Here is a 13,837-nt window from a genome sequence, read left to right as displayed (position 1 = left end):
CGGGACTGTGCTGACTCGTTCCCGGGCTCGTTCCACCTCTCAATGCAATGGGGGGTGAGCAAAACCAAACACTAAAAAAAATTTTAGTGTTTAAGGTGGGAACAGGACGTCGACCCGCGGACTTCTGGGAAGACCCTCACCAATAAATTCTGGTGGAGAGGAAACCCGAGACACTACACGTGTAGTGTCTCCCACCCGCCCTCCTCCTCGAACCTAATAATAAAACCCATTGGTGTGAGGTAAGTACCATATTTTATTATTGTTATTAATATTTTTTTTGTTTTTAAAATTTAATTTAGTTGTTAGCCAGATCTTGGTAGAAAGAGGGATGGCAGGGAAGGGAGTGCAATGTTCCTCCTGCAGGACCTTTGAGGTGAGGGATGCCGTTAGTGTCCCTGCTGATTTTACCTGCAGGAAGTGCTGCCATCTCCAGCTCCTCCAAGACCGAGTTAGGGAACTGGAGCTGGAGTTGGAAGAACAAAGAACAAAGAACAAAGAAATGTACAGCACAGGAACAGGCCCTTCGGCCCTCCAAGCCCGTGCCGACCATACTGCCCGACTAAACTACAATCTTCTACACTTCCTGGGTCCGTATCCTTCTATTCCCATCCTATTCATATATTTGTCAAGATGCCCCTTAAATGTCCCTATCGTCCCTGCCTCCACTACCTCCTCCGGTAGTGAGTTCCAGGCACCCACTACCCTCTGCGTAAAAAACTTGCCTCGTACATCTACTCTAAACTTTGCCCCTCTCACCTTAAACCTATGCCCCCTAGTAATTGACCCCTCTACCCTGGGGAAAAGCCTCTGACTATCCACTCTGTCTATGCCCCTCATAATTTTGTATACCTCTATCAGGTCGCCCCTCAACCTCCTTCGTTCCAGGGAGAACAAACCGAGTTTATTCAATCGCTCCTCATAGCTTATGCCCTCCATACCAGGCAACATTCTGGTAAATCTCTTCTGCACCCTCTCTAAAGCCTCCACATCCTTCTGGTAGTGTGGCGACCAGAATTGAACACTATACTCCAAGTGTGGCCTAACTAAGGTTCTATACAGCTGCAACATGTAGACTGTTTAGTCTACTTCGGATCATTCGGGAGGCAGAGGGGGTCATAGATAGCAGCTTCAGGGAATTAGTTACACCAAAGATTGGAGATAGATGGGTAACTGTAAGAGGGACTGGGAAAAAGCAGTCAGTGCAGGGATCCCCTGCGGTCGTTCCCCTGAGAAACAAGTATACCGCTTTGGATACTTGTGGGGGGGGGGACTTACCAGGGGTAAGCCATGGGGTACAGGCCTCTGGCACGGAGTCTGTCCCTGTTGCTCAGAAGGGAAGGGGGGAGAGGAGCAGAGCATTAGTAATTGGGGACTCTATAGTCAGGGGCACAGATAGGAGATTTTGTGGGAGCGTGAGAGACTCACGTTTGGTATGTTGCCTCCCAGGTGCAAGGGTACATGATGTCTCGGATCGTGTTTTCCGGGTCCTTAAGGGGGAGGGGGAGCAGCCCCAAGTCGTGGTCCACATTGGCACTAACGACATAGGTAGGAAAGGGGATAAGGATGTCAGGCAGGCTTTCAGGGAGCTAGGATGGAAGCTCAGAACTAGAACAAACAGAGTTGTTATCTCTGGGTTGTTGCCCGTGCCACGTGATAGTGAGATGAGGAATAGGGAGAGAGAGCAATTAAACACGTGGCTACAGGGATGATGCAGGCGGGAGGGATTCAGATTTCTGGATAACTGGGGCTCTTTCTGGGGAAGGTGGGACCTCTACAGACAGGATGGTCTACATCTGAACCTGAGGGGCACAAATATCCTGGGGGGGAGATTTGTTAGTGCTCTTTGGGGGGGTTTAAACTAATGCAGCAGGGGCATGGGAACCTGGATTGTAGTTTTAGGGTAAGGGAGAATGAGAGTATAGAGGTCAGGAGCACAGATTTGACGTCGCAGGAGGGGGCCAGTGTTCAGGTAGGTGGTTTGAAGTGTGTCTTCTTCAATGCCAGGAGTATACGAAAAAAGGTAGGGGAACTGGCAGCATGGGTTGGTACCTGGGACTTCGATTTTGTGGCCATTTCGGAGACATGGATAGAGCAGGGACAGGAATGGATGTTGCAGGTTCCGGGGTTTAGGTGTTTTAGTAAGCTCAGAGAAGGAGGCAAAAGAGGGGGAGGTGTGGCGCTGCTAGTCAAGAGCAGTATTACGGTGGCGGAGAGGATGCTAGATGGGGACTCATCTTCCGAGGTAGTATGGGCTGAGGTTAGAAACATGAAAGGAGAGGTCACACTGTTGGGAGTCTTCTATAGGCCTCCAAATAGTTCTAGGGATGTAGAGGAAAGGATGGCGAGGATGATCCTGGATAAGAGCGAAAGTAACAGGGTAGTTATTATGGGAGACTTTAATTTTCCAAATATTGACTGGAAAAGATATAGTTCGAGTACATTAGATGGGTCGTTTTTTGTACAGTGTGTGCAGGAGGGTTTCCTGACACAGTTTGTTGACAGGCCAACAAGAGGCGAGGCCACATTGGATTTGGTTTTGGGTAATGAACCAGGCCAGATGTTGGATTTGGAGGTAGGTGAGCACTTTGGGGACAGTGACCACAATTCGGTGACGTTTACGTTAAGGATGGAAAGGGATAAGTATACACCGCAGGGCAAGAGTTATAGCTGGGGGAAGGGAAATTATGATGCCATTAGACGTGACTTGGGGGGGATAAGGTGGAGAAGTAGGCTGCAAGTGTTGGACACACTGGATAAGTGGAGCTTGTTCAAGGATCAGCTACTGCGTGTTCTTGATAAGTATGTACCGGTCAGGCAGGGAGGAAGGTGCCGAGCGAGGGAACCGTGGTTTACCAAAGAAGTGGAATCTCTTGTTAAGGGGAAGAAGGAGGCCTATGTGAAGATGAGGTGTGAAGTTTCAGTTGGGGCGATGGATAGTTACAAGGTAGCGAGGAAGGATCTAAAGAGAGAGCTAAGACGAGCAAGGAGGGGACATGAGAAGTATTTGGCAGGAAGGATCAAGGAAAACCCAAAAGCTTTCTATAGGTATGTCAGGAATAAGCGAATGACTAGGGACAGAGTAGGACCAGTCAAGGACAGGGATGGGAAGTTGTGTGTAGAGTCTGAAGAGATAGGAGAGATACTAAATGAATATTTTTTGTCAGTATTCACTCAGGAAAAAGACAATGTTGTGGAGGAGAATGCTGAGCTCCAGGTAAATAGATTAGATGGCATTGAGGTACGTAGGGAAGAGGTGTTGGCAATTCTGGACAGGCTGAAAATAGATAAGTTCCCGGGACCTGATGGGATTTATCCTAGGATTCTCTGGGAGGCCAGGGAAGAGATTGCTGGACCATTGGCTTTGATTTTTATGTCATCATTGGCTACAGGAATAGTGCCAGAGGACTGGAGGATAGCAAATGTGGTCCCTTTGTTCAAAAAGGGGAGCAGAGACAACCCCGGCAACTATAGACCGGTGAGCCTCACGTCTGTAGTGGGTAAAGTCTTGGAGGGGATTATAAGAGACAAGATTTATAATCATCTAGATAGGAATAATATGATCAGGGATAGTCAGCATGGCTTTGTGAAGGGTAGGTCATGCCTCACAAACCTTATTGAGTTCTTTGAGAAGGTGACTGAACAGGTAGATGAGGGTAGAGCAGTTGATGTGGTGTATATGGATTTCAGCAAAGCGTTTGATAAGGTTCCCCACGGTAGGCTATTGCAGAAAATACGGAGGCTGGGGATTGAGGGTGATTTAGAGATGTGGATCAGAAATTGGCTAGCTGAAAGAAGACAGAGGGTGGTGGTTGATGGGAAATGTTCAGAATGGAGTTCAGTCACAAGTGGAGTACCACAAGGATCTGTTCTGGGGCCGTTGCTGTTTGTCATTTTTGTCAATGACCTAGAGGAAGGCGCAGAAGGGTGGGTGAGTAAATTTGCAGACGATACTAAAGTCGGTGGTGTTGTCGATAGTGTGGAAGGATGTAGCAGGTTACAGAGGGATATAGATAAGCTGCAGAGCTGGGCTGAGAGGTGGCAAATGGAGTTTAATGTAGAGAAGTGTGAGGTGATTCACTTTGGAAGGAATAACAGGAATGCGGAATATTTGGCTAATGGTAAAGTTCTTGAAAGTGTGGATGAGCAGAGGGATCTAGGTGTCCATGTACATAGATCCCTGAAAGTTGCCACTCAGGTTGATAGGGTGGTGAAGAAGGCCTATGGAGTGTTGGCCTTTATTGGTAGAGGGATTGAGTTCCGGAGTCGGGAGGTCATGTGGCAGCTGTACAGAACTCTGGTACGGCCGCATTTGGAGTATTGCGTACAGTTCTGGTCACCGCATTATAGGAAGGACGTGGAGGCTTTGGAGCGGGTGCAGAGGAGATTTACCAGGATGTTGCCTGGTATGGAGGGAAAATCTTATGAGGAAAGGCTGATGGACTTGAGGTTGTTTTCGTTGGAGAGAAGAAGGTTAAGAGGAGATTTAATAGAGGCATACAAAATGATCAGGGGGTTGGATAGGGTGGACAGTGAGAGCCTTCTCCCGCGGATGGAAATGGCTGGCACGAGGGGACATAACTTTAAACTGAGGGGTAATAGATATAGGACAGAGGTCAGAGGTAGGTTCTTTACGTAAAGAGTAGTGAGGCCGTGGAATGCCCTGCCTGCTACAGTAGTGAACTCGCCAACATTGAGGGCATTTAAAAGTTTATTGGATAAAAATATGGATGATAATGGTATAGTGTAGGTTAGATGGCTTTTGTTTCGGTGCAACATCGTGGGCCGAAGGGCCTGTACTGCGCTGTATTGTTCTATGTTCTATGAATGAGGGTGAAAAAGGCGGTCAGGAGGGCGAGACAAGGGCTAGCAAAAGGAAGGTAAAACAGGACCAGAACAGGGCAAGTGCTGGGAAGGGGGCCACCGTGCTAGCGAGGAGGGCTAACACGGGAGGGCAGGAAGAAAGGAGGGCCGCGGCGCGCTTCTCAGGGGAGAGGGAGCGCCTGGCACAAAGAGAAGGGGGGGCAGGGCAGAAGGGCAGGGAAGAACACAGGGGGGGACACAGAGGAACAGGGACTAAGGTGGGGGGAGAGGAGTCGGGGCGGGGGGGAAGAGCGCAGAACAAAAGAGAAGCAAAGGGAGGGGTGAGGTAGGTAAGCAGCACAAACACAGGCCTCGGCAGGCATGGAGCTGGGCGAGGAACCAAGACGGTGCCACAAACAGCCACTCGGGAGGGCTTCAGGACAAAGGGAGACCCTGGAGTGCAGGGGCGCAGCCACGTGGCGTACACACAGCTGGCGGCCATGGTGGGTGCCCCCTGGACAAAAGGAAACCCCGGAGCCTTGGGGCCCGACCTGGTGAGAGCGGTGACCATGGCCATTTTGTACGGCCCCCTAACGAAGGGAAACCCCGGAGGGCAGGGGCGCATCCACCAGGTAAGTATGGGTGACCCCGCCGGACCAGGGGTTCATAAAAACCCCACCAGGATTGTTACCTGGAACGTAAGGGGACTCAACGGCCCGGTCAAAAGATCCAGAGTCTTCACCCACCTAAGAAGCCTGAAAGCAGACATAATCTACCTACAAGAGACGCACCTGAGGGAGAAGGACCGACGGCTGGTAAGGAAGGGTTGGGTGGGACAGACATACCACTCATGCTTCGGGACGAGTGCTAGGGGAGTAGCAATATTAATTAGTAAGAGGACGAGGTTTACGGAAACCCAAGACCGTTACGGACCCAGGGGGACGGTACGTCATGGTCAGCGGTGTCCTGGAAGGGGCACCGGTCGTACTGGCAAATGTGTACGCTCCCAACTGGAACGACACAGAATTCATAAAGACCATGGCAGAAATTCCCGACCTTGACACACACTGACTGATCATGGGGGGCGACTTCAACTGTGTACAGGACCCACTGACCGACCGATCAAACCCCAGAGCAGGGAAAAAGACTGGCATGGCTAGGGAACTAGGAGCATTTATGGAGCAGGTGGGGACGGTGGACCCATGGAGGTTCCTGCACCCGGGAGAGCAGGAATTTTCATACTTCTCACAAGTACACAAGGTATACACCCGTATCGACTTCTTTGCAGTGGGGAAATCGGTGCTTCCAGGGATCACGGGTACGGAGTACTCCGCGATCGTTATCTCAGACCACGCTCCACACTATATGGATGTGAGGTTGGAGACAGGCCGTGCCCAGCGCCCCTCATGGAGGCTGGACACGGATCTCCTGCCCGACAAGGCCTTCTGTCAGAAAACGTCGCGGGCCATAGCCGACTACGTGAGTAACAACCAAAACGGGGAGGTCTCACCCTCCACGTTCTGGGAGGCACTGAAGGCCGTGATTAGAGAAGAGATCATAGCCTACAAGGCAAGCAGAGATAGGGAAGAGAAGGTGGTCAGGCAACAACTGGTGGACTCAATCCTGAAAGTCGACAGAAAATACTCCGGGGCCCCGACCGTAGGGCTGCTGGCGGAGAGGAAAAAGCTGGAAATGGACTTTAACCTGCTATCCACTAGGAAAGCAGTGTACCAACTCCGACAGACATGGGGGACCTTCTACGAACATGGAGACAAGGCTGGCCGCCTATTGGCTCACCAGCTGAGAAAGCAGGCAGCCACAAGGGAAATAGTGCAGATAAAGGATAGCAGAGGCATTTGGTCCTGGTAACAGAACCAAAGGAGGTCAATCGGTCATTTGAGACCTTCTACCGGGGACTGCACACTTCTGAGCCCCCCAACGGGGACACAGGGATGAAACTGATCCTAGACGGACTGGAACTACCAGTTGTGGGGGAAGACAGATGGGCGGAGCTGGAAGCACCAATAGACCTGGGAGAAATGGAGAGCATCAGCTCCATGCAGGCGGGGAAGGCACCGGGACCCGATGGGTTCCCGGCGGACTTCTACAAAAAATTAGCACCAGCCTGGCCCCACTGGGCAGCAACGGCAGAAAGAGTGAGGGATGGGTAAAGGAACGACCCTCCGGGCCCTGGCTACAGCAGCACTCCCATCCCCCTCAACAAGATACACAACAAGCCCAGTGGTAGCGGCCACGCTGAGAACATGGACCCAGTTCAGACAACACTTCGTGATAACTAAAATGCCCCCCATGGCCCCCATCTGCGGAAATCACAGATTCCCCCAGCCATGCTAGATACCACCTTCAAAAGATGGAGGCGGGACGGGGACACATTGACGGTCGGGGACTTCTACGTAGGGCACAGACTGGCGACACTAGACGAACTGACGAGGAAGTGGAGGCTAGCAAAAGGACAGGAAATGGGACACCTCCAAATAAAACACTTCCTCCACAAAGAGATAGTGGGGTACCCTGGGGCCCCAGAAAGCACACTACTAGAGGACCTGATAGGCACAAGCAACGAGAAGGGGGGCTATGTGGGAAAATATACGGACAGCTACTGGACAGAGCCCGGGCTCCACTGGACGAGATCAGACAAAAATGGGAGGACGAACTGGGGACAGAGGTAGGATGGGGACTCTGGAGCGAATCACTGAGCAGGGTGAACTCCACCTCCTCCTGCGCAAGGCTAAGCCTAATGCAGCTCAAAGTGGCGCACAGAGCGCACCTGACCAGAACCCAAATGAGCAGGTTCTTCCTGGAGGTGGAGGACAAATGTGAGCGGTGCCAGAGGGGCCCGGCCAACCACACCCACATGTTTTTGGCTTGCCCCAAGCTTGCTGGGTTCTGGACAGCCTTCTCCGAGGCAATGTCCAAGGTTGTGGGGGTGAGGGTGAAGCCATGCCCAATAGTGGCAATCTTCGGGGTATTGGAGCAGCCAAAGTTACACATGGGGAAGGGGGCCAACGCCCTCGCTTTCGCTTCCCTAATCGCACGCCGGAGAATCCTGCTCGGCTGGCGATCGGCAGCACCACCCACAGCTGCAGACTGGCTCGCTGACCTCTCGGAATTTCTCCACCTGGAGAAGATTAAGTACGCCAACCAAGGGTAGAAGAAGGCTTCCTGGATACTTGGGGGCAGTTTGTCGGTCTGTTCCAAAACCTGTTCGAGGCCAACAACGAGGAGTAAGCTAATAAGAATTTTTTTTAAAAAATTATTATTAAAACACCAAGATAGACGAGTTACCAAAAGACTGCTCAACCCGGGGGGTGGGGGGAGAGGAGAGGCGGAAGGAAGGCAGGGAAACCACGAGAGATGGTTCCACTCTGTCTGGAAAAGAAAAGAAAAGCACAGCCGAAGCCGGGGCTGGGGGGGGGGGGGGGGTGAACGGGGAAGGGGGAGGAACCATGGACCGATCCAGAGGGCAATGAAAGGCACGTAGGGTCAGTTAAACAAAGGATAAACTAAACCTCTGTATAATAAAGGAAATTAGCGCAGGCGAGAAAAATGTGATGTGTATATATACAACTGTTTATAAATATGAGAAATGCCAATAAAAAGATTTTGTTTTAAAATAAAAGTGACTGTTTAACAAAACCTGTCAAGCAAATAGAGAAAGGTAATATTTTATAGGTGAACTTAACAAATCCAATTTCAAAACTTGTCAAATTCAGTTGGCCTAACATGTTTCACTGAGCCTCTCAGCTATCGTCTGTGGTTGCTTTAGGAGGATTTGCAGTATGCGGAGCTTAATGAACTAAAGCAAATGAATCTCCTTTACAATTCAGCACTTGAGAGCATTTTACCAATCCCCCATTTACTCCTTTATAAATCTATGTATAACAAAAATCACTATTTATTTATATTGTAAAAGTTTGATGTAACACACACAATTGAACTTGACGGGTCAAGTGCTCTTGAACCTACATATAATTGAAATCAAAACTTTACTGGCAGCTGGTCCATTCGTTAATAAATTAACATTTTGTCTAACTAGCCTGTGGTCATCAGAATATCCGTAAGTTATATGGAATATTGATCTATATATGTGTTGATATTAAAACTACACAAACAATAGTTTAAGAACTAGAGTGGATCTAGTTGAAGAGTCCTACTTGGGTGAAACATCAAGTAGTTTAAGAACTAGAGTGGATCTAGTTGAAGAGTCCTACTTGGGTGAAACATCAAGTCCCAAGCAAAGGCTAAGCAATTTCCTGTCCCCCTCCTGCAAATCCGATGAGTTATGTTTGCCAAGCTCCCAGCAGCTAGTTACATAATAATGATCTTTATTGTCACAAGTAGGTTTACATTAACCCTGCAATGAAGTTACTGTGAAAATCCCCTAGTCGCCAAATTCCGGCGCCTGTTCGGGAACACAGATGGAGAATTCAGAATGTCCAAATTACCTAACGGCATGTCTTTCGGGACTTGTGGGAGGAAACCGGAGCACCCGGAAGAAACCCACGCAGACACAGGGAGAACGTGCAGACTCTGCACCGTAACCCAAGATGGGAATTGAACCCGGGTCCCTGGCGCTGTGAAGCAACAGTCCTAACCACTATGTTACTGTGCCGTCCAATTGCACTATCGACTCGAGGACACAACAGAACATGGGGAGAAGAATAGTAAAAACTGAAGAGGAAATAAAAATAATTTTGATTTCTTTAATTTGAACTTGATACCTCAGTGTACCTGGTAATGTAGCTGGTCCCTTTGTTGTTCACATACCTGGTTACTGTAATTTTGTGTCCTTTCACTTCCATGGTGGCTTGTGTTTTATCAGGATCCACGCCCTGGCGGATATTGTACATATTCACCTCAGGTTCATGGATGAACTGACCTGCAATGAATATCATTTCTTTAACTTTCTCGATAATCTGTCACTCCGACATGAGTGGTCTTAACTGTTTTATGTGTTGCAAGGCAGAAGGTTTAATATTTTCTGGTGATTATATGGCGAAACGTATTTATACAGGTTAAAATAAGATATGTTCCAGAATATTATGCCAGCATGCAACGTAGGAGCAGGAGTAGGCCTTTTGGCCCTCGAGCCTGCTCTGCCATTTGATAAGATCATGGCGGATGTGATTGTGGCTTCAACTCTGTTTTTATCTTTATTTTTTTAATTTCTATATTTGATAGGTAAAACATGAAACACAAAATATATCAATTCTGAGTTAATGCTTTGCCCGACAACTTGAATATTAAATATTTACCAATCAATCCATGGACATTTGTTGAGAAATTGTTTGTAGGAGGAGTGTAAAATCCGAGGAAATCCACATTGGTTGGATGATTTTTCCAGACACGGTGAAGTAAGATTAGGAAGATCATATCTTGTCCCACAGCGATCGTGACATTAGCATTTTTGTTCACTGCGACAACAGCGCTGAAAAAAGAAACACACAAATAGTTTGAATAAAGTTCTCAGGATTTACAAGAATCGAGTCTGAATAGTGATCCAGCCCTGTTTGGTTTGTTGCTGAAGAAAATGCCCTGTCTGGCTTCTCCATGGAGCAGGAGAGGCGAGGAGCTCTGGACCACTGCTGATGATTTGGGGTAGGAATATCGGATTTTAATTCACTTTTAATCCATGTCCCTGAAAACCAGTCTGTTGAACTTAGTGTATCCCTTTTCAGCGTATGCAATTCAGTAGGTCAGTTCTAAGTATGTGACTGTCTTATCAATCAATGTCCCTTTTTCAGAATAAAACAATAAAAATTGTAATCATCTTTTCCTGTCGCTCTTCCATATGAACAAGCTCATTCTGTCAGTCTGTCTCCACTACAGCATCCTGCGTCTCCAAGGGGAAAAAATGTTATTTGCTGAACCCGAGGTTTAAAGCCTCTCTGGCATTTTGAAGGCATAGTTCCCAAATGTGGACTCGATATTCCAAAACATTGGATTCACCGATAAGGTCAAAATAACTTATTTAATCCAGCTGCTTTTGGTTGCTTTATTGATCACAGTTTCACATTGGTGAGGTGTTTTTGTCCCTTTTTATTCTTTTTGAAAATATAGAGTGCCCAATTAATTTTTTTCAATTAAGGGGAATTTAGCGTGGCCAATCCACCTACCCTGCACATCTTTTTGCGTTGTGGGGGCAAAACCCATGCAAACACGGGGAGAATGTGCAAACTCCACACGGATAGTGACCCAGAGCCGGGATTGAACCTGGGACCTTGGTGGCGTGAGGCAGCAATGTTAACCACTATGCCACCACGTGTGTTTTTATTCCTGAGTGTGGAGACTCAAATAGGAAACCCATGCAGACACAAGGAGAACGTGCAGACTCTGCTCAGACCGTGACCCAAGCCCGGAATCGAACCTGGGACCCTGGAGCTGTGATGCAACAGTGCTAACCACTGTGCTCCATTTATATACATGCACATTTACACACACATGCATTTACATACACCTGCACATACACACTGACATACATGCACACACGTTTACATATGCACTTACATACAGGCACATACATTTACATGCATACACAGACTTACAAACGCACATGGACATGCACTAAAATCACCAACATCAACACCTATGGCTTTCATCTCAACCAAAGACATTTCATTGGCCATTATGAAGAATTACAAATAATAGCTCAAAGATTTACAAAGGCATTTGAGAATATGTTGGTGTTGCATCCTGTAGCTCAATGAGTTTACCTAGCATGGGTGAGAATGCTCGACTCTGACCACCAGAGGACAGTTTTGTGTTTCCCATCTTTCAAGCGAATCTTCTCTGTGCTGATCTCAAAGCTCAAGTTCAGGTTGGTGAAATGAAGCCCAAATGTGCCGAAATAGGTGCTCAGCTTCTTATTCTTGGTTTTCTTACCGCCAATAATGTTACCATTGATCACGATACCTGCCAGCAGAAAAATAGAGTGCCCACCTTAAAAGGGACAGAACCAGACAGGGCAACTATTCCTATGTAAATATGGTTATCACAGATTATGATGGCACAGCTTAGGCGGGGTAAATGTATGAAAGCTTTATTTCTGAAAAGGAAAAAGGTATTTTTCTTGTTGCAGTGTCAGTTCTCTACCAGCAGATGCTGGTGTTGTGCTATATATTGTTTGGCTGCTAGAACCCAACAGTATCTGGTACTGACTTATTTCTGTTACCTGATTACTGCTGTAAGAGGTCCCATCATTAAAAACTCCAATGCTTCAGCACTCCTTGTCCCAAAGCTTCCTAGCAAGACTGTCAAACATTTTTTTTAAAATGGCCGAGATTTTCTTTTCACAATGGAGAGGTTTTATTGTTATTATGGAGTAAAAGGTGGTTGTTCTAGCCCTCACGGGACCGATGGGGAGGGGCCGATTATAATAATCTTTATTATTGTTACAAGTACGTTTATGTTAACACCGCAATGAAGTTACTGTGAAAAGCCCCTAGTCGCCACACTCCGGTGCCTGTTCGGGTACACTGAGGGGAGAATTCAGAATGTCCAATTCACCTAACAAGCACGTCTTTCGGGACATGTGGGAGGAATCCAGAGCACCTGGAGGAAACCCACACAGACACGGAGAGAACGTGCAGACTCCGCACAGACAGTGACCCAAGCTGGGAATCGAACCCGGGACCCTGGCGCTGTGAAGCAACAGTGATAACCACTGTGCTACTGTGCCTAGCCTCCCTGCAGGCCTCGCAAAATTAAAGTTCCCTTGCTGAGGGGCGGGGGCCCACCAGCGAGATAATTGATGATGGGCATAAAAGCTAGCCCAGATAGGAGCCCAGGCAGAGAAATCCCGGCGAGGTCCTGGATTGTGACCTGCAAATAGCTTGCTTTAACAATAAGCTGTTTTCATTATACCTCTCGTACTTGACTCCTCTGTGACCATCAAAGTGGCGTAGTGGTAATGTCACTGGGCTCGTAATCCAGAGGCCCAGGCTAATGCTCTGGGGCCAGGGGTTCTAATCCCACCATGGCAGCTGGTGAATTTAAATCCCATGAATAAATCTTGAACTGTGACCATGAAAATCCATCCGGTTCATGTTAGGAGAGGAAATCGCCATCCTTAGCTGGTTTGCCCTACAGGTGAGTCCAGATCCTCAGACCTATGCAAGTCAAGCCACCCAGTTCAAGGGCAATTAAGAATGGGCAACAAATACTGGCCTTGCCAGTGACGCCCATATATCATGAAAGAATAAAGAAAAATAAATAAGCAGCATGCACGGTTAAAAGTAATCCTGAAGTGCTGTCTGAGATACCTTGCTCCTTCACTGTGGTGTCTACACTTTAGCAGAACCTTGGCACAAGATTCAGCATTAAAATCTTGCAACGGTGTGAAGTGAGGGTACATACATACCAGAAAATATCAGGACTGGTGCATTCCGGGATAAGTGAATATCTAATGCCATATGGTTGGTGATAATCCCTTCAAGAGTTAATTAGTTTTGGTGATTTCCATGTTTTTTTTACTTCTTCCGAATTTAATCTCATTCCCTTCACTCCTGCATAGCTAAGTGAGGATTCTTTACTCTGATTGGATGAAGAGCCATACTGTGGCTTGTCCTGCTCAAACATGCCACAGATGCCCTGTGGCAGCCATCTTGCTAGCTCAGGTACCAGACTAGAGCAAGTCTCCAAGCCCCACATCAACATTTTGGGCAAATGCCAGCACAGCGAACACATTTTTTTCAACGTTGACAGCAAGAGCCAACCAATATAATTGAGGCTGCATGAAGTCCATTCCTATATATTAACCTTCCGAGTAGGTACACTTCTATCTGAAAGTAAAGGTAATTGAGTAAACTCTTCAAAGTATGAACTGATCATTACAATCTATGTCTGATTCTGGCAACTGCAGTTGTGTAATGCTTTATATTCTTTGTAATGTAACGGGTAGATTTTCATTTCCGTAGAATCCATAGAATCTCCCTATCGTGCAAAAAGAAATAATTTGGCCCATTGAGTCTGCATCAAACCTCTGAAAGAGCACACTACCGAGGCCCACTCACCCGCC

At 47.6% G+C, this 13,837-nt stretch overlaps 1 protein-coding gene across 1 annotated transcript in view; it reads right to left on the bottom strand.

Annotated features, from left to right (window-relative positions):
- itih2 (inter-alpha-trypsin inhibitor heavy chain 2) overlaps positions 1-13,837 on the bottom strand; it is a 93,843-nt gene that overhangs the window by 2,944 nt on the left and 77,062 nt on the right. The window contains exons 18-20 of the mRNA XM_072471039.1: positions 11,535-11,733; positions 10,077-10,249; positions 9,589-9,700 (exon numbers count right to left, since the gene is read on the bottom strand). Of these exons, the coding sequence (XP_072327140.1) occupies positions 9,589-9,700; positions 10,077-10,249; positions 11,535-11,733 (484 nt within the window). The remainder of the gene's footprint in view (positions 1-9,588; positions 9,701-10,076; positions 10,250-11,534; positions 11,734-13,837) is intronic.

The sequence above is a fragment of the Scyliorhinus torazame genome, chromosome 13 (assembly GCF_047496885.1).
Source record: "Scyliorhinus torazame isolate Kashiwa2021f chromosome 13, sScyTor2.1, whole genome shotgun sequence".
Taxonomy (NCBI): domain Eukaryota; kingdom Metazoa; phylum Chordata; class Chondrichthyes; order Carcharhiniformes; family Scyliorhinidae; genus Scyliorhinus; species Scyliorhinus torazame.
Note: the sequence above shows the minus strand (reverse complement) of the source record. Positions and strands in the feature narration are given on the sequence as shown.